The sequence below is a fragment of the Rissa tridactyla genome, chromosome 3, assembly GCF_028500815.1.
Source record: "Rissa tridactyla isolate bRisTri1 chromosome 3, bRisTri1.patW.cur.20221130, whole genome shotgun sequence".
Lineage (NCBI taxonomy): Eukaryota > Metazoa > Chordata > Aves > Charadriiformes > Laridae > Rissa > Rissa tridactyla.
This window is the reverse complement of record NC_071468.1, coordinates 123,632,186-123,653,328: the sequence shown is the minus strand read 5'-3', so window position 1 is coordinate 123,653,328 and position 21,143 is coordinate 123,632,186. Positions and strand designations below refer to the sequence as shown.

Sequence of the window (21,143 nt, the reverse complement as noted above, 5' to 3'; positions counted from 1 at the left end):
AGAACGATGGAGCTTCACAGTATTGCATGGTTGGAAAGAAAGCTGTGTCCAAAGACCCTGGAGGACTGCAGGCACCAAAACACCCAAATGTAGTGAGATCTGAGCTGATCCCTGCCCACAACAGCTCCAGGTGGGCGCTGGGTGCTCAGCCCAGGCAAAACTTTTTGCAATACAGCAGGGAGCTAATTGCACAAAATAGAGGGAAGGCAGATCTTACAAGATCTTACATACGAGCGATAAAGAGATATCAGGATGTGCTGTCAGCTGTCTCCTGTACCTCTCTTCCCCCGGTGCCCTAGATGGCATCAGCTGCCTTGTACTCGTTGCCAAAAGGCAGCCACCTCTGTGGGGAAACACGACCACTCTCTTTAGATGAGATTTTAAGCAGAAACAGAACCTCAAATGGAAAGTGAGTAAGATTACAGCACCGTAACCTAGATGATTGCAAAAGGGGAAACTGTTCAGACTAGAACCTGAGTGGAGATAAACTCTCCCAAAGGTTAAGCACACGCAATAAATATCTCCACCCCTGCTATTGGCCCAGACTGCTCTTAGCTGTGAACGGGCCAATCTAGAAAACTCCGGGACCCATATTTCTCCTCCCATCTGCAGACCAGTTTTACACCCTGTGGCTCTAAGGCGATGACTTTCAACTCACACCAGCCTGAATGAGAGAGATTCGGGACATCACTTGTAGCGGGACGGTACTTTTTATAGCCCACCGAGCCTTTGCGGGTAACGGTTCTTCTAAGGTAGACACCGTTCTAACATTAGCGTTAAATGAGCAGTGTGGTTGTACGACCAGCCTTTAATTGCTATAAGTGTAACAAACCAGTTCGATTTGTCATTCAGCTGTTGTCGACAGGAAACCACTAACAGCAGTCAACTGACAGCACCAAGAAGAATTCGGGTTTCTCTTTCTACATGCTCTAAGGATTAAAACTTATCAAGAGGAGCTTATGTTCTTAAGTACGCACCCTGCGAGGGATTTTTTAACTCTGGTGGAAAACTAGGATCGAGCAGGATATGATTTAATCCAAACCTAGGACTTGCCAGGTAAGTGCAAATGATTTTCCATCAGTTTTGCTTCATTCCTGCAGCCTATTTATCACCTAGTTCTCCATTGGGTGCATCCCTTTAGAGGGTTTAAAGATTTGGCCCATCTATGGACCAGTGGTAATTAAGCCTTTAAAGACTGGGAGTGGGATGCTCAATGGGCCACACTGCTGCCGGGGATCGGGGCATGGTGCATCTCTCTCTTTCCTTCTGGCAGGGTCTCATTGCTGAAATCAGGGCACTCTCTGAGGTGGGACTGACGCTTCAAGTTAGACGCTGACCCGGCAGTTTGTCTCTTGGGCACACATCAAATAAAAGTAGCTGAAAGCCCTTTAAATAGCAAGGGGTGAATGAGTTTCTTCCAGCTGAATTCCTTGGAGAGGAGAGAGTGGGGAGAAAGTGAAATCAGGGACCCAGTTCTGAATTCAAGGGGAGAGGGCAGTTTGGATGCTCAGGCTCCAACTAGCAGCCTTTGCTGAGTTGAACCCGTGGGTGCTGTGTACGGTGCAGAGAAGGGCTTTAATTCCTCTTCTGCCGAGAGGCACATCCGGGGCTGAGGATCTTTGCTTTCTTTTGCCACATACATGGGTTGGATGGTCTCCTTGGAGGTAATTTTTTGTTTTCACCAGCTCCTCCATTCAAGCTGGTAAAACCAGTGGCAAGCTAACGCTGGTTGTGGACAAACTATCTGGTGAGTTGGAGATCTCCAACAGAGTTACGGTTAGGATGGATTTATTGCTTCACCTCCTGGCCCGTTGCCATCCCCACACATGCAAAGTCTACCCTAAGTCTGGAACTTTCATTCTTGATTAAAATTTAGGCCAGACTCAAAATTCCACAGCTCTCTTAAGTTGGAGCCTAGATATCTTAGAAGCCTCCTTGTTTGCTGTGCCACGTCTGGGAGGGAAGAGCAGGTGCACTGTTGTGGGGTATTTGCATCTCAAAACTCCTCAGGTGTTTACTCGGGGCTTTGTGGCCAGCGATGCCTGGCAAGGCAACGCTCTTCAAGGTGCTTCAGCTACCCCACTTGGGAAATGGGGGCATTTCTTGCCTTTCTTGCAGGGCTGTTGTGATATTTAATTGATTATGGGTCTTTAAAAGTGCAAAATCAGGACAAAGTGCATACACCGTCAGCAGCAAGGGCTCCTGCTGCACGCAGAGCACGCACACGTGGTCCCTGCTCTGGTACATGCTAGAGAAGAGAAGGCAGATGGAAATAAAGAAGAAAAAAGGACAGCTGCAGGGCAGCAAAGGCACCCTCATTAATATGCCCCATTAGTCATTCTGTCAAGGTTTAAGTCATTTTTATCAGAAGATTTGAGGGCTGCAGAGCTTATGATTTCTTGTCCACATTTTGTTTGTCCTCCCAGACCTCTTGCAGCATTATCGGTACACTGATGCACAAAAATCTGCGAAATAAAACTCCTGGCCCATTCTTCTCTTGTCCTGCCAAAATAGGGCTATCACTGCACCTTGAGGGTTACGGCTAAAAAGCCAAAGGTTGAATTTTCTGATGGAGGAGAAAAAGACTCGAGACATATTTAAGTTAAACTTTTGCAAAGGTGCTACTGATTTTACTTTATCTGCTTTTCTAATGACTTTCTGTGTTCTGCTTCATCAGCGTGGGGTGCTCTGGCATGCATTTGTACCCTGGGCTCTCAGCTGAGATGGTCTCAGCTCCCCAGCCCCTGTTAAATAAGCCCATGATACCCCAGGCTGAGCTTCCCACTTCTGCACAATCTGGGCTGTGCATCCATTTCAGATCAGGATCTCAGCTCTTTTATTTCTACTTTTTTTATTTTCTCCTCTTGACTGACCCGTCAGCCTTTAATCCTCCGTGGCACCTTTACGGGTGCATCAAAATCCAAAAACATCTCGAGGCCGTATTCAGGTGCAGACAAAGCTTTTTGTCGCCTCATTCATGTGTGGAAACAGGTCACCGTGGATTTCACGGGAGTCACAACACTGTGTTGAGCAGAGGAGGAGCACTCGGGCACACTATTACTTCATCATTATTTATCTTCCTTCCCCTCATTCTTTCCATTCTCTCTATGTTAAAAAAAGGAGTTTCCTTGCTGCTTTTCCACGGTTGACAAGACTCTGGAGGCAACCAAGCGTTGACTCCATGTGGGTGAGCTCCCCTCTAGTCAATCATTTCCTCCAGGCCCACGGGGTTCAATCATGGGCAACAATTTTGCAAGATACCGAGGGCTAAATCCTGCTGGAGCCCTCGGCAGCCCCAAAGTTTCCATTCACCACTTCATTTTACGTGGTGCAAGTCAGCTTTCTCGTTAGGTCAGCACCACATTGCAAGATTAGAAGTAGCTGAGGGGATAAAAAAGGATGCAATTGCGCCTTGGCAGTGGTCTTGGCAACAGATTACAGCCTCAGGGTCCTGCCGCTTGTTGTGGAAGAGGTGGCTGCGCCACTGGACATCACTGTGAAGCTCAAAAGAAAGTACATCACCGTACAAAACAGGATATACAGAGTCATGGTTGTTGCTTAAAATAAATGCTAAAGTGCAACATATGCAATACGAACGTAAACCAGACCTCCAGTACGTCATACTGGACAAGCCATGTGCTTCTCACAGGTCATTCTGTTTTCCATATCGGGGTTAAATCCATGTGAATTCATTTCACTGGCCAGCCAAAGAAATCCCTCCCAAAAAAACCCAAAACTCAAAACACAGCAGCTCCTTGTGTTGAAATAAAAAATAGGTTTCTAATTATAATTTTTTCCAAGAAAATGTTGCAACTGAGTGGGAGAACAATGTTTCTGCGGTTTTACGGAGCAATTTTGCCTTTGTCAATGTTGGTCAGTTTTAATTTGGAAAACATTGTGGGCTTGCCTATTCAAACTTCCAAACCCAATTATAAATGCCCGAAGGAGAGGGACACAGTTGAGCAAAGGTGTGGAAAGTGTGATCAATGAGGAATTTTTGCAAGAAGTTATGTTGTTTCATTTGCTGGAGCCACTGCGAAGAAGGAGGGAATAGGCTTCATGTCCACCATGGGCAGGAGAAGCAGTTACAGGTCTTTCGGTGAAGGAAATTAGTGCTGATCGTTAGGAAGTGATTTTAAGGCTACAGGAACTGGAGGACTGGGATAGACTGATGAGTAGCAGTGGGAATTTCCATCATTGAAAAGCTCTGAAGTGCAAGTTAGGTAGTGTCTCAGATGCAATGTAACTCCGCCAGATTAATGACCTTCTAGGGGCCAGTGCTACCTTTCTGCCATCCTGCAAAATATACGTGGCTTCTGAATTGAAATGTGCTTTTCAAAGTCTCTCTCCTGCACTTCCCTCTCTTTATTTATTTATGTATTTATGAAATTATTCTCCGAATTTGATCGAATCTCACTGATCATTTCTGCTCCTCTGGAAACCGTGAAATGCGTTTTTGATCAAAAAGCAGCATGCAGGACCCCTTGGGTACTGAGCGTCGGGCACTTAGGAGACAGAGCAGAAATAGAAAATACATGGGTTACAAAAGAATCCTTTGCTACCTAATGAGGGGAGAAGAGTGAAAAATTATTCAGTTGACCAGGTTGTCTGGTCTGCCTTACGGATGGTTGAATATGCAAGACTATTGGTGGATGAAGTTTGGTTGAGAAAACATTTTGTGCTCCCTATGTAAGGGTACTTATGGCCAAGAGGCAAAAGAGGCGGTCAGGCCTAGTCCCCAGGATCCCATTTTACTACATTATGGTGTACCCTCTTACTAAGAAGGTGACAACCTTCCCTATTCTCAGACCTCTGTGTTTCCCCCGGTTATGGTGGCTAGTGGTGAAGGACTATCAGGTCACACGAGGTGTCCTCATAAGAAGGTACCCCTCTTGTCCATGAAACCCTGGGGTGGGAAAGAAAAACCTTGACAAAATGCCGCGGGCAGAGGAGCTGAAGGACTTCTTTCAGCCCAGCCAGTTGCCTGCCCAACACCCAAGCCATGATGCCATCCACATTTATGTGACTAGCTGCTGACAGTGAATGGCTTGGAACCATGAAAATTTGGGGCAGAACATCTCAAAATAGTTGTATGGGAGGATGATGCTTGAGAAGGGGACTCTGAATAGAGGTTAAATTTGATCTATGGAAAAATCAAGACATCACCTCCAATACGTGAGGGAAGGAGGGAGAATGAAGGTCATACTAGGCAAATGGAGAAAACAATATAAAAGTTTTACGTCTACTTTTATCTCAAGAGTTTTTCCTGGCTGTATCTTACATATTTGGCCTTCACCATTTTAGAAGCACAGGAAGAAGACTGCAGCTGCTTGAGACATTTATATAGCAAACTTGCATGGGAAATTATTCTTTTCCAGTGAAAGATGCCAATATGCATGGTGTTTTAGTGACAGAACGTTTTCAAGGGTGGCAATTTCCCATGGAATACTTTTTTCCCTGGAAATTTCGGTGGAAAAGTAGGAAAAAAGTTCTCTGCAGAAGTGCTGGGTGGGCTGACAATGAAAAACAACAGTGCACAGAAGGGGACTGAGACTGCGGGACTCTTTACAAGAGAGGGAGTAGCCAGGTGGGAAGAAATTCTGGCTGTGTAAACCCAACGCGTGCACAGGCATCAACCTGTCCTGCTGATGCGAGTGAGAGTATAGACACTGAGGAAAAAAAAATAATTGAGGAAATAAGATTTCTTCTGGCTCTGATGCAATAGAATTAGCCCAGATCAAAGATGAGGTAACCTGAGAGCGGATCAGGCCCATCAGTTCTGTGCCGTTAATAACCTCTGCAATAGACTTAGCTGGGAGGTTTGGCTTTGTTCTGCTGCGTCTCTATCTCCTTCAAGCACCATAGAGGAGTTTGAATATCCCTTTAATTGTGAAAGACAAGCTCATCTTCTCATTTTGAATAAGGGATTAAAAAATAGTGTGGTGTTTGTTTTTTTAACTAACATCAAAACAAAAATAATATTGAGGCAGGGTCTTGGCTGCTGCAGGTAGCCAAGAAAAGGGATGGTGTGAGTAGTGTAGAGAAAGCCTGGAAGGGAGGACTGGTGGGGGTAGGAGAGAAGAATCGGCACCGACATGTCCAGCATGGGCAGGCTCTTGGGAGCAAGGACCACACGCTCCTCTGGCAAGGTTTTGTGAGGGCTGATCCTGCCTCGGGGCAGAGGGCTATGCTCGGTGCTTCTCCGGTGACTGTTTTCTGCAAGGGGTTGTACTGATTCTGGAGAGTGGGAATTCACACTTCCATGAGGTCACCAGAAAGTTGTCTGTGTTAAAATGTTTGCATTTCTCCTCGCTAGTTCTCTTATCTGGATGTGAGACGTCGAAAAAGAAAAAAAGTCACTTTCTCCCTCCAAAAAGGCTTTTCCTAAATGCGTCGAGAAAAAAATCTCTTTAGTCACCCCTATTAGTAGAATGTCCCCCAGTTACCATCAGCCAAAGCCACTGCTACATTTTTCATGCCAATCCCTCAAGACAGCCCTGCAATGCCCACGGGACTCGGCAATGAATAACAGCAGTGAAGCAGGAGGGAGCCCGTCACCACCCTGTGCTCAGGGTGGTCTGGTACCTGGGGCTACACAAGGCGCCTGTGTCTGTGTGTCATCCCAAACTCGGTGATGTGTTTAGGACGGTGTATCAGGGGTAAAGGGACAGCCTGTCTCTTTGAAAGCGGAGACACAACAGGCAGGTAGTGCAACCTCGGCAATCAGGCTCGATTTTCCCAAACTCAATCCAGTAGCTAGTACGGGATGGGGACTACGAGGAGTTTGGGTGTAGCCACCTAATTTTAAAGCGTGGGAGAATGAGCCCAGATATTGCCTATTTTACTAGTCAAGATGCTGCCTCAGAGAGCTCCGAAAGTCTAAGTGCTCAAAATGGAGGCTGGTGGGTTGGTTAAATTGCGTCATCATCTTCCAGAAGCATTAAATAAGCTTTTAATCTGCTACAAGAATGGAAACAGGGAGGTTCAGATGGCAAATTATACAACTCATTTTTAACAGGGAAGAGAAAAACATGGCCAGACCATGAAAACATCATCTGGAAGGAATGAGCTGCCCAGCTTTCACAGCAGCAGTACAGGGAAGCAGCCCTGGGGGGCAGTTGGAAGAGGAGAGGTGCCTCCATCCTTCTTGGTGGTTTCAGATCAAAGCCAGAGTCACCTCTGCAGCAGACACCTTAACGGAAAAATTTTTGGTTTGATGTGATCTGGATAAAATGCAGTGGGAGTGGGCACTGCTGCAGAAAGGGTCTATGGAGTGGGCCACCAGTGTAGGTGTCTGGCTGTGGGGTCAATCCAGTGGTCTGTGGGTCATCTGGAGGGAATCCGCCACATTTTCTGGTCCCTCTCCATGTCCTGTGGGGTGGTAGGTCCTAGAGGACTTTCTTAGGGGCAAGCCTAAGAGCCCATGAGCGATTATTGCATGGGCTGGACCTCTGGTCTCCATGCACTTCTTACAGGGGACTGTAAAAGCCGTCCTTGGGATTGCACACTCATGTAGAGGCCTGCAAAGATGCTGGAGAACATCTGGGGGCTGACGTATGAAAACAGGGTGGAAACAATTGCCAGACAGACCCTACTCAGCTGGGTGAGATTATAGCCTGCACTTTCAGGTCGGGGAAGTTGGGGCAGGTGGAACCCATCTGGAGCGACCCGGGAGCTACATAAGAGAGACTTTCTCTCTTTTTATTGCCTTTTTTCACGTGGTTTCTCAGTGGTGTCCCTCCAGCTGCTTTCAAAGGACATCCCTGAGCCGTGGCTTCATGACTTCTGAATAAGTAAATTGCAGAAGGGCACTCCCTGCCTGGCCTTCTTGAATCTGGGGCTCATCTCATGTCCCCGAGATGCCCAGCCTGGAGGAAACGGAGGAGGCACAGGGGTGAAGGCCTGTGCCCCAGGAGACATGCAGGGCCACAGACAGGATATCTTAGACACCAGAAAACCTCCCTGGGATGCAACAAGCAGCCCACACTGTATCTAACCCTTTTTATTTTTACTTCTTGCTTCTGAGCCACTTGAACCGTGGCGGTCGCCGGATGGGTCTTCGCAGAAGCCTGGCTGCAGCTGCTGGGTTTCCCCACGGTCAGCATCAGGAAAAAGTCTCAAATCAGAAGCAGGTTTCTGTCTGGAGCTGCCGTGCTGTCACCCTGTTTCCCAAGATGACTTGGCAGCTACTGGCTTATTTCTAAGGCTTTGCTGCACCTCGTGGCAGCGCCTCCTTCCTACCTCAGCGGTGGGCGACAAGCAGCTTTCTAAAAAAGCAACTTCCCTTTTCATAGGAATAGGAAGTGAAGCTCGCCTAGCAAAGAGCAGTCAGGTACCTCAGACGTGCTCCCCACCAAGGGACGAGCCTCTGCCCTAAAGCTCAAAACTCTCCAGCTAACCCTGAAGCTGTCCTCTCCTTCCCCAGACCCAACCCAACCATCTCCATTCGTCTCCTGTCTTCCCTGCCCTTAGCTGGAGGAGAATTGACATGCCAGCCAGCAAGGGAGAAGTTTGACGAATCTGCAAGGGCTTCCTCATTTCTGTGTCTCCTTGGTATGCAAGCAGCAGACATGATTCTGCAGCACACCTAGGTGAGGGGCGATGGGGTGGGAGTCTGTCCTGGTTGTCTTCAAAGTCCCCCTGTGCTGACGGTCTAGGGTAAGAGGTACGGTGTGACCCCCGAGCACTTGCAGACCCCTGATTATGGCCCAGACAACCTTGCAGCCCTCCACGGGGTTTTCTTCCTTTGTCAGGAGCTCAGAGCCAAGGCTGATTTCTATGCCATGCATTTCAAGGACACTTCACAGCCCCATGAGCAGTGTTGGGCCATCAGGCACATCCATCCTGGAGCAGCTGCTCCCGTCTCACACAGCATCATGTCCTCAAGCCAGCCTCATCTTGTCCTTGGGTCTTCTGGCTGGTCGTCTGCCTTGATCTCAGCTTAGACATGCTCCGCGAAGCCTTTCCTCCTGTAAACAACATCACCAGTGTGTGGGCGACCTTTAGGTTGTGCCTCACGCTCGGCGGACGTCGGCTTGCGTTTGTCCTTCTCAGTGAGAGCAGCTGAAGTGCAAACTACATGAGGTCATTCCAGCCCTGAGGTCGCGGAGACCAAGAGTCCCTTCCCTCCTGCTGCCCCATATCACGTAAAAATGATGCCATGCCATTAGCCACAGAGGTTTACATGGTGGTTTTTATGGGGGTCAACAGCTTAAACAAATACATTCAAAACACCGCAGAGAAGCCAACTCATTATGCACCTTATGGGAAGCCTCAGGAGTCTGTAGAAACAGATCTTGCTTCTTATACAACATTTATCTCCCAGGACAGAGGCGTTTCAGTCTCCCTGTTGAACACGCTGAGGCAGAATGAGAAAGTCACTTCCTCAGAGTCACCCACAAGTCCCTGTCCAGGTCTTCATTCGTTAGACCACGCTGCCTCCCCAGCGCCATGGTTGAGTAGGTTCATAGAGGGTTGGGGCTCATTGGAACAAGATGCATTTCGTCTGAAAAGGTCTTTTTTTTAATCACGGAAAGATCATTGCGATGCCAGTTTGTTCAGCTGTTTCCTAAAATTTGGTGGTTTGCATAGTGGAAACACAACCCACTCGCTGTCATTGTAGCTGTTTTTAATGACAGCTGTTAATAGCCTGTGGGTTTTGCTGGGTTTTTTGTCTGGATTCTCTTTGGGCTTCTCGCCTTCCTCACTGCTATTTTCATTGGCCAGATTGTCTGGGAAGTACAACTCCCACCCCCTCCCAGATGATCATTTTTATGTTCAAAATAGAGCAAGGAATCCTTGGGGGGAAGAAAAGAGCCAGTTTCTGACACAAAGACCTGATTAAAAAAAGAAAGTCCATTAAAAGCATTTGCAAAATCAGGCTGCTCCTGCAACCTGGGGGTGTAACATTCAAAGCAGTCGGTCCCATGGATGGTGTGGATGCGGTGGGAGCCAGAGGTCTCTAACACGGAAATTCTGCACGGGCCTTCAGCCCCATGGAGCATCTGTCATGGGTCGGACCAGCGGTTCGTCCGTCCTCAGATCGCGTCTCCAGGAGCAGCTGCGTAGGAAGCAGGCAAGTAGGGAACATCCCATGCCCGTCCAGATTCCCTCGCGGGTGGGGAGAATCCCAGCAGGTTTTTCTCTATCGTTTTCCTCTCTCCCCTCCCTCCTTCACGTGATGCCCCCCTTGCGCTGCTTCCCTTCCCCAAGATGTGTGGGGTAGAGAGGTGATGGGGACACTACCCAGCGACTGCTAGGATCCATCCCCAAGGGATGGTTTGCAGGGATGCTGTTCCCTGGGTTTACCGCAGAAGGAGAGGGGGAAAACTAAATGTCTTAAGAGGGGACGAGAGGTTTTATGTGTGGGAAAAGCTGTCTGGAGCTAGACACAACTGTGATGAGTAGGGGAGAGGCTCTGCATCCAGTAGCTATCTCTGACACGTCTTTCCAAGCGGTTGGAGGTGTTCAGGTGGGAAACTGGAGATGTACATCTTTCCCTACAGCCCTTTGCTGCATCTGAAGGATGGTGGGAGGGAGCATCATTCCCTCTGAGACCCGACCCAAGGAGGGGGTCTCTGACAGGATGGAGTGCCTGAGCACCAGCCTGCCACCAGCTTCATTGCTCCTGTTGGGACATGACTGACAGTTCCTACAAAATGCTGTCATTCTACTAGGAAAAGGGCCTCCAGAAGGTTCTTTCCCAGGCCAGAAATGTGGGTGGCCACACATAGAGGTGTGGAGGGACACCCTGTCCATCTCCTCATGTCCCCAGGGCTGTGAGGGCCAGGATCTCCCCACATCCCCACAGACCACCCTGATGTACCCACAGAGCACTGTAAAGCAGAGCATCATGGATTTTGGCCGAAGCAAGCATGGACTGTGCCCACCTCCACAGGACTTAGACCTCAGTTAGGGGTGGCCTCTGGACAGGATTTCTCCCTGCTGTGCTCCAGCTTGCCCACAGCCCATTCACAAGCCTGGCCCACACCCGCATTGGGCGGCAGATAGGTTTGAGTTGAAATTTGGTTTGATATTCCAGCCACTGCAGAAATTGCCATCAAGCAATGCAATTTTGTGATAAAACCTCTCATACCCGAAGAACCTCAGAGATGCTCCATGTACCCAAAGGGATATGCCTGCTTATCCTGGCCCCATCCTCCTCCTTCCCTGCTCCAGTGCATCCCACCTCCCTGTGCTGCAGGTCCTGCAGAGCCATCCCCAGCAGACGTCCCACCTGGCTGATGCAAGGCCTGGGGTGAGCTCATGAGGAAAGCATGTTTAAGGGAGGTGGGATAAGCAGTCTGCCCTCTTGCTCTTCCCCTCCCTCCCCCGGGACCCTGAGCCCTGTCTCTGCTCCCTGGCCCACAGCCTCTTCCAGCTCAGCCAAGCTTCTGCCAGGTTCCAGCAGGGCACAAAGCTCAATGTAAGCAGGCATTTTTTCCTCCAGACAGAAGTTTTGATTAGTGAATAACCGCTCTGGCAACAGGCGGCTGTTTTCTACTTGTGGAGAGAGCAAGAAGCTTTTATTATATTTTTTTTTTCCCTTTTCCTGTCAAGAAACTTTTTACATCTGTTTAAACTCAGGATCCTGGAAATCTGTGTGCTCGCACCCACCAGTGTCACACACAGCCTTCTCCCATGGGGTGTGACAGCTCTTCAGAAAGGCCTGAAACAGCCAGATTTTCTGCTTGGTTCGTTTGCTTGGGACAGGTTCACCCACAAAACACGGCCTAAGAAAGACGATAGATTCAGGGCAGTCTTAGGTTGCAATGGAAACAGCAAACTGGTTAGGATTGCAGCAAGGGGTCCCAAAATAAGCCAGTGGGCTCCAGTCTCATTTCTGCAATGTGTACCCCTGATGTTAGCTGGAGACCCAGTGCTGGGTGTACCATAGAATCATAGAATCACAGAATGGTTTAGGTTGGAAGGGACCTTAAAGATCATCCAGTTCCAACCCCCCAGCCCCAGGCAGGGACACCTCCCACCAGACCAGGTTGCTCATCACAGAAGGTCTCTCTGCCCTCTCACGTGCGGTGAGGGGTCTTCAGCAAGACTTTGGCCGCCGTGTCCTAGAGGACGGTGGCTGTTGCCTCCACCTTCTGCCTCTGAGAAAGACCTGCATGGTCAGTGCTGTTTATAGCACAGCACACTTGTTTATAGCGGTCTTCTAACCACCTCCTAGCAACAAAGCCGCCAATAATTTAAAAAAAAAAAGATAAAAAGAACTTGACCAAAACCCAGCAAATGTAGAAAACAGTCACAGTAGAAAACGCTTCAGTAGCAAATCTTCATTCCCATTTAAGTAGCTGAGCTCACCAAGATCTTCAGTAATTCTCCAATTTTGTGTCTTGCAAAGCAATCCAAGGGTGCCAGGTCAGGAAATGTATTGAAGAGGAAAAAGAGAATTTAATGCATCTGGGATGTTCCTAGAACTAGGGGAATTATTTTTTTTCTACTGAACTTTTTAGCTCCTCAATGATGCAAAAATGCAAATCTGGAATACTTAAATTATTGCATCCAAAGAGAGTTGATTTCAGCAATTCTTGCTGGAAGGGGGAGAACTTCCAAAGAGAAATTCAGCATTTAAAACCCTTCATAATTGGCTATATCTGCATTTTCAAAGTATTTTTTTTAGTGTTTTTAATGCCATTTCCATGTGTTTTCTTAAAAAAGACGTTCTGAAGTTTTAAAATTAATTGAAATATCTAATCTTGGTGAACTACGAAAACACTTTGTTGGGTCCGCCCTAGAATCTGAACGGAAAGGGGGCTCATTTTGTGATTTCACTGGGCTTGGAGGGGTTTTTGGAGCTGCCCTCACAGTGAAACACTATTGGCTTGCTTGGGTCTTAACCTATTTTTCCATGGCAGTTTCATGGGGGTGAGGCAAATAATGAGCCGAGACTTCTGCTTTTCTGCTAGATTCTGTCTTTTTTTTTCCCCCGCACCCGCCCCTGCAATCCCAAGGCCGTTTGTCTGTGTCATCCACATCCCTGCTGCAGAAGACGTTGATGCATTCTCATCAGAAACAACTTTTGAGGTCTCTTGCTCTGGTAGCGGAAACCAGCCAACAGCAGTAGATGGTGTGGCCATGGTGCAGGGCTTCTTACCGTAAAGATGAGATGGGCAAATGCTTGCAGTGCCTGGCTTAGTCCAGGTTCCTTCCTTCCCACCCACCCATCTGCTGCAACAAAAGGAAGAAGTGCATCCAGCAGGTCCAATTCGACACTGCCCTGTTTGCTTTAGCCAACCCTGGGCACTTAAAACACGCCCATCGTAGGGGCAAGGCAGGTCTCCAAACCCTGTGGTCAACAAAGACTTATGTCTACCTCTACTGGTCCCCCTTCCAAGTTCAACTTGACAGGTTGCTCCTCTAGGGTATGTTCTCCAACCCTCTTTGAAGACAAGTGAGTGATAGGACATTTAACCACATCCTCTCCTTTCCACCATGAAGATGTTGTCCAAATGCCATCAGAAGCGTTGCTGGAGCAGGAATTTGTGGTGGGATCTTCAGAAGACCTCCCCTTGGCCCACTGCTGCGGGAAGATCTGTACCCGCATCCAGCTCTTGCTAGCAAAAACACCACAACTGCCCCTCTGACAGTTACTAAAATTACTGCCTCTCATCCTGCTATATGGGGCACACTATTCTTGAGGTCCTGTAGAAGCATCCAGCATTCCTGTGACCTGCACATCTGTCCCACATGTGTTCAGAGTTGGATGCTACACAGAGCTCACCGTCCTGGTCTCTATTGACTTCCTTAGCAAAGGCTTGCTTGACTCTCCCAGGAAGAATTATGCATCAAATATTTTTACTCAAAACTTATCAGCAGCTAAGCTAGACTATTTTTTGCTGAAACTTTTCAAGCACATGGAAAAATTTTGCATTGCCTTAATTTTGTTTTTTGTCCCATCTTGATTTCTGGTTGCTTTAAAAAGAACTCGTTTTATAAATCTTCTTTTTTTGAACTTGAGTAAAGTTGAGGAAACGAGTTTCCCCACTCTCAGTTATTAAAAATAAACAAATATTTGTGGATGTGAAAAACTGTACATTCACGAAAGGAAATTTTCATGCTTTTCTCAGTTACTGTTTTCTCCCCAGTGCTCTTTTCCACTGGGAAAAAAATAAATAAAACCAACCACCCAAACCCAATAAAAATGGTTAGGAGTTACTTTTCTCAAGATATTTTTGGGAAACTAATTTTAAAAAACATTAATCAGAAGCAGAAACACTGTGGAACAACGTACATTCAACTCAGCCACCTTTTTTTGGAAAAAAAAAAAAATTTTAAAAAATGAACACTCCACCAGCTGTGGGCTGGGAGTCCACAAGCCGCTCTCCGTATCTGGCAACATTTGTCTGCGGCGCTATTTTGGGATTTTGTATAGCACCTGCTGGGAAGAAGGATGGTTGTCTTGGCTACCGAAGGCTGCAGAGGCGACCTGGAGAGCACAAAGGGTGGATTTCGTAGGGACTGTGAATACCCAGAGCTGTGCTAACGTCTTTTGTGCGTGGGAGGGAGCAAGTGACCTTTGTGGGAGACTTTGCGCCGGTTCCATTTCCCATCCATGCTGGGACATGCTGTTCACTTCTCTGTGCCACTTTGGACGGATGTGTCTCACATGGGTGCGAGGAGAAAGCTCAGCTTGTGCAAGCATGCAGAGAGGTGCCTCCAGTCTCAGGGTGGTGCAGAAAGGGTTGCAATGTGTCCTGGAGACAGGAGCACCGTGGGAAGATGCACAGGTTAGAGCATGGTCCTCACTCCTCTAAAACCCTGTTGGGGGACTTGGGATGACCACAAGGCCCTGATGGGACTTGCCGAGGTTGACCTTCCTTCATGCCTTTTCCCACCCTGCCCCACTAGTGCCCTCACCGAGAACAACTCAAAACCCTGAAATGTGCATCCACCATCTTGCAGATGGTCCATCAATCCTCTCGTAAGATCATCCTGGTGACATAACTGGTGGTTGAAGCATATTGCTGACTCGTGCCATATCTCACGTCCCCTAACGCTGTTGAAAAGAGCAATGGCTACGTCTGTGTCTCCCATTCAGGGGCAAAGCGTGTCAAAGACCCCAAGATGCTCCAGTGAGATAGTAACAAGGACCATAGATAGATGTTCAATGCATAGGTAGACTCTGTGCCTTTCTTGGTTGATAATGAGTGACACCTAAAACTTTTCATCATCCAGCCCTGACTTAAAATGATACCTTGCAGTTCCCTGGGTGAAAAGGGAACTCCAGCTACTCTCACTTACTATCCTGGCAACTAACACTCTCCAGAATCAGAAATTCCAGCCCAAAGTTATCTTCCAGCAATTTGCAAGTGGAAGAGCAGGAAAAGCTGGCTTAGTAAATCATGTGCCATTGCATGACAAGCAGATCTTCTAAGCAAAGCAAACCCTGGTTGCAACCTGGAAGGGAGGCTGCCAAATGAAAATGAACTTGCTGCAGGAAATGCTGTGGCTGATTCAGTGGCTGAAACTTCCCCTCCAACCGTGTTGTCAGTGCCCCGAGCGGTGCTGAGACCTGGTTACAGATGGATGGGTCATCTGTAAAATCAGGTCAGAGAAGAGCTGAGAGAAGTTTGGATGCTGAAAAAGTTTTGATTGGGGGGAAAAATATGTATTGGGCTATCCTGAAATATTTCACCAGTTCCTTCCATTTTGCTCACTTTATTAATGAAAATAAAAATGAGGCAGAAGGGAGAAGATATTTCAAAAAAATAACACCTTAAAATATTGGGATGGCTCTGTTAGAAACCTCATTTCAGAGTCCCAGTTTTTTAAATATTAGAAATGTGCTAGAAAGGAAAATAAAGTTGCTTTTACTGGAATATTTTTTTTCCTGCAAGACTGGTTTACTGGAAGCTTTTTTGAACACACCTGTTGGAGTCTGACTATCACGACCCAGCACCAGACTGACATTTGGGGGGAAGTGACTAACAACATTAGTCCCCAATACTCCAGTCCCTGACTCTCCATGTTCATTGCAGATCTTGAGGTATTTGGGCAAGAGTAGAAGCCAACATATCTTTGCTCAGCTATGAGTATTTAGGGGTTGGGTTTTTCTGGACACCTTTCAATGCCTTTCGTTCAAAGCAGGGGCAGACTTTGGTGCCAGAAGGTGTAGATATCTTACATCCTCATGGCAACAGCACTTCAGTAATGCCGGTTTCAACTTTTTCAGGGCGCTGAGCAGGTTGAGTTTGTCACGGTTTGGCTACCTTGGCTACCCACACCCAGTATTATGCCATAATTATTGAACAGAGCTGAAATTACATTTCTGGGCTGCGAGTTAAACGAACCCTCAAGCACAAGTGTGGAAACCCAAGGGTAGACCAGAGGATAGCCCACGGAAAGGGTTTGATTCATTTATGTCTAGTGATCCTTGAGGTGTTCAGAAGGTCTGAGAAACACACACGGGGCTGGGAAATGTAATCCAGGATGTATGGGAGACCCACAGTTTGTGAGACCCTAGGGCACATCAAAAGGCGCATTGCATATGGACAACAGAGTCAAACCTCAGGCCCACACTTTACAGGTGGGAAGGATGCAAAACCACACCATGTTTGACTCCTCTTGCAGTCCTCCAAAGTGTCCTATCAGGTCCCATGCCTTCGTGGACAAGCTGAGGGTGTGTCTGTGCTCCTTAAGCACAAGGAAAAGCGGGACTGGTATCATGCAGGTAACTACCACGTCTGTGAGCTGCTCTTGCTGCTTGGGAGGGACATGACCTACAGAAGGCACTGAGTAGCATAAGTACGGCTTGGTCTTGGTCTGGGGCCTGTATGACACTCTTGAAGCCCTGGTACATCTGAGCTTCTCATCACAGGGATATTCCCCAGGATCTTTGACCCCCTTTTAGACCCTCCAGTAGTGCCTGCACGCGGCATCACCCAGCTCTGGAGCAAGTCTACTCAATGTTGGCTGGGGATTTCTGCATTGGACAGGGGACATATCCAAACCAATCATCTGTGCTCATTTTTTTCTGGTGGCTTATAGTGTCTGTCTGAGCCCCATCTGCAAAGTGTGAAATACCAGAGTTGTGTGGGAACAGAAACTACGGGGTTCACAAGGTCCAAGGTAGTAGGAGGACTGTAGATGGAATGATTTTAGACTCTTCTCTCCACTGTCCCCTTGTCCTTCATTCTTGTCTTCTCCAACTTGTTCTTCATGAATGAGAAGACTGTTTTGTCCCTCAGTGCCTGCTCCTTTTCCCAAGAGCAGTCTCATTAAAGAGTCGTTTCTGGTCTTCCTTCCAGGATGGGATTGCTCTGGAGCAAAAATCAGCTAGCATCCGACGAGAAACATGCTTCTGGAAGCAACCCAAAAACCAAGAGTAAACCTCCTGCCGCCCCACCCAAGGTAAGCCTGCAGTTTTGTGTCATTTTGGGGTCCTCCACAGCTCAGTCAGTGTCTGGGGTGATGCAGGCAATACTTGTGTGTGCCAGCAGGAACTTGAGTACTTCTGGTTCCTAAAATTGGGTCACCAATTGGGTAATCCTGTTTTAGAGGCAAAAACCAAATGTTTATGCCTGGCTTCCCCCCATGAGATTCTTAATATGGAGTGAACTGTTCAGTCAACACTTTCTTGCTCTAGGGTTTTTCCCTGTCAAAAAGAATGCCATTTTCTCTTTGGGTATAGGTTATGGCCGTGAATTCTCTGAGTGGGCAAGGGATGGTGGTTCTCCTTGTGTTAGTTGCGTGGGCTGGACTGGAGAGTAGGGCAGGAGACAGGGAGAGAAGGTGCAGAGGGCACAAGTCCTCCGAGCTGATCCCCATATTTCTTAGACAGGGCTGCTGCCCTCAGCACTCTGCAGCCCAAGCTGATGTTGCTGACTTGCAAACGGCACAAAGATGGGTCAGATTCAAGCTCAGATTCAAAGCTGCAAACCGCAGTGGAAACTTTACCATCAGGGAGGACAACAGGTTCACTAAAGAGGGTCTACACCTAATCCAAGGCTGAGAATCAGGAACACTGAGCATCTGCTACTCCCTTTGAATTCATACGGCCTTTCCTTACATGGACACAGATCAGTAAGACACCGAGACTGGATTTAGGAGACCTGAAATGACAGACCCGTTGTTTAAACTTGCAGAATCACTTTGTCTATCTGTCTCTTGCTGGAAAGAGGACATGAAGTTATTTTCTCTTTTCCTGCCCTTGTCAGCCCTGCATCCAGCAGCTAGTACAAGAAAAACTCTAGGTGCAACTGTCAATGTGAAAATCATCTTGGGTCTTAAGCTCTCAGAAGCGGGGAGGAATTGCCTATCATTGCTTCTGATGAGAGGTGAAGATGTTTTTCACTCCTTTAGTTTCATTTCTGAGTTCTCCCATGGTTACAAAGTCCAGTTTTCACAACAGCAGATGTCAGATTGACCAAGAGGATGTTCTTTTCTTAAATTTCCTTCTCTCTAGCTCACTGGAGAGGAGCTGTTATCAGTGTAAATATAGTATCATCAATCACCTTCTGACACTCATTTTTTTTTGCCACGGGCACTAAGCTCTCACATATCAGGGGAAGTCTATATTTCCTTCAGCTAAATTAGAAATGGCAGTGGGTGAGCAGCGCTCCCAGCCCACACTGCTGCTAAGTAGAAGTTAAAGGGTGGTGTGGCCAGAAAGCACTAGATGTTTTTAATTTGGGATCTGTTGTTCACTCCTTTTGCAAATGTATAAATAGCCCTGGCAGTGGGTCAAACGCCCACTTTAATCACTAGGCACTGATCCTTGGACTGACAACAGGATTGGCGTTTGAAGTTGGGTAGAGGCCAACAGATCCCACCTGGCCATTTCCGTAGCGTTAAGCTCTCAGTCCACAAAACAAGGCGGTTGCATCCCAGCTGCTGATTAGGAACGGCCTATGGTCAAGTGGCCACTCTCAGGCTCTGGGCCAAACCAAACTAGGGACGACGTCAATGTTTTAAAAGTGTGCCTAGATGAGTTGCAGTGCTTTGCTGCTCTTTAATTTGCTAATATTGTCACTGCCTTCATTATTTGAACATATCCCTGAGCAAAGGATTTTCCGTGAGCCTTGGGACGATTATGGCAAAGAGTATCTTGGGTTTTCTGCTTCAAAATAATATTGCAATTGTCATTTCTCAATGGGACCATTCATGTCTCATCCCCCATTGATCCGAAATCTGGCATCTGTGAACAAGAGTTAGATAGACCGGGGTCTAAATGAGCGGGTAGCAGATTTATGCTTTTATTCAGAGGGGAGCCAAGGATTATTCAAGCTGACTGCCAAGACAGCTATGAACACATCATGGCAAAATGTGCTAAAGCCATGACGACACATACGGAGCCAGATGCAGGGGCTGTTGACTGACTACAGTGGGCTGCAGATCAGACTCCCACTCATGTGTGAATCTGAGACCAGGTCTCTGTGCAAACACAGCAAGTAATGAATGTCTTCGTTTTTCTTTCTATTTCTACCAAAGGGCAGACAATTTATCAACAACCCTCATCTAAACCAAGCCTCTGCACAAGGTAAGATTCTTAGCTCAATTGCTGTTTTCTTTGCCTTCCCGTGGGGGTTTGCATGATGGTGGTCCCCCAACAGCAGGTCTCGAGAACAAGCCGCCATGTCGCAGGCGTGTGGTTTCTGTATCTTTAGCATTGCCAGGCGCGGAGTTTATCAGTGTGTTTCGGAAGATTCAGTTTACATCACTAACTGTTTGTAGCTGCCAGTTTCCCCTGCTCATCAAAGAAATTAAGAGGGAAAAGCACTCCCTCTTCATCGGTTGAGCAAAGTGAGATCTGAGACATCCACTGCACAGGATTTCTCCGTCTGCTGCCTTGTCTGCAGCGTGACAACTTGTGGATGCTCTATCCAGCCAGCTGAAAATTTCAGAGGAAGTAGCAGGCATCAGAGAGCCCAGACACACTACAAAGAGAATGAGAAGAAAGGAAAGAGTATAAAATAAAGACGCACAGAGCCCCTGCTTGGAGACTGTTTGTTGGCTTCATCCACCTCTGCAATTATCCGAGGGTCGCAGATGGCGTTTGGTAGATGACTGCCTTTCAGCAGGAAGCCCTCTGCTACCTCTGCCCAGCCTCTGACAGCAACTTGTGTGTATTTCTGTCAAAGAAGTTTTGCAGATTAAGGACAGAGAGAGAGACAGAGAGAATTAGAAGAGGGCAAAAAACAGAGGAAGCTTGGAAGTAAGCAGTTAGCAACACACAAAAGCTCCTCATGTGGGTGAAAGTGTAGGATTAGGGGACACAGGGCATGAAGAAAGGAAAAAGTGGGATGACAAATAAATAGGATGAGTGGAACAGCAGACCTAGGTCTTCTTAAGTCTTATGGATGACGATGGAGAGTCTCTGCCATGGGGCAGACAAAGGAACACCTGCAACATCAAAATGTTCTTCAAAATTGACATCTTTTATGGAGATCAAATTTGTGGGAGGAGTAGCTCTTCAACCATGTGAATCAGGGTGCATTTCCATGGAAGTACCATTTTCCCAGAAACCATGCTTTCTTTTGCAAAATTTTTTTCATGGCACATTTCCAAGTGGCCGTGCTCTCCTATCTCCACAACCGAGCAGCCACTGCCAGTTTTTCACAGGGTTTTTATCAACATTCTCACTCTGGTAAGAAGCGCAACAGAAGTTACCTTCAGGGAGGCAGCTTTTACTTCTGCTTCATGCCAGAAGGCAGAAGTGGAAAGATGCTAAAAAATGCATTGAGTACCACGTTAGCCATTTTCAGCTCGCAAAAATGTTTTGGTTTGTTAGGTTCAGTTCCAGTTTTGGAGGAATATTCACACTGGCAGTCTGGGGAACTTCTTATTTTTCTCTACCGGTGCCTGAGTTTCCAGAAATGATGCTATGTCTGACTCTGTGGCAAAATCGGCTGACAGGAACCATGCAAGATGTTTGAGATGTCTGAGATATTCTCATGAAAGAAGGCAATTCAAGTGAAATGATAGGGAAAGCACAAAATCCAGGCAATTCAATCATATAAAAAAAATCAAAGAGCTGAACTATATCCTGTGGGAGCACTGCAAGTTCAATCAGGCAAAATTATTGACTGTGCAAGCGTGAAATAATGTAAAATAAAAAACTTTTTTTTTTCCGTTTTTTTGCATTCCTTGCATTTTGAGTTATATTTTTTTTTCTGATCTCAGTGTTG

General features: G+C 47.1%; 1 protein-coding gene across 1 annotated transcript in view; it reads left to right on the top strand.

Moving 5' to 3' along the window:
• Positions 1–577: 577 nt before the first annotated feature.
• Positions 578–21,143, top strand: part of BLK (BLK proto-oncogene, Src family tyrosine kinase) — a 46,988-nt gene continuing 26,422 nt past the window's right edge. The window contains exons 1-4 of the mRNA XM_054196958.1: positions 578–752; positions 853–1,056; positions 17,265–17,367; positions 19,447–19,495. Of these exons, the coding sequence (XP_054052933.1) occupies positions 17,266–17,367; positions 19,447–19,495 (151 nt within the window). The 5' untranslated portion in view covers positions 578–752; positions 853–1,056; position 17,265. The remainder of the gene's footprint in view (positions 753–852; positions 1,057–17,264; positions 17,368–19,446; positions 19,496–21,143) is intronic.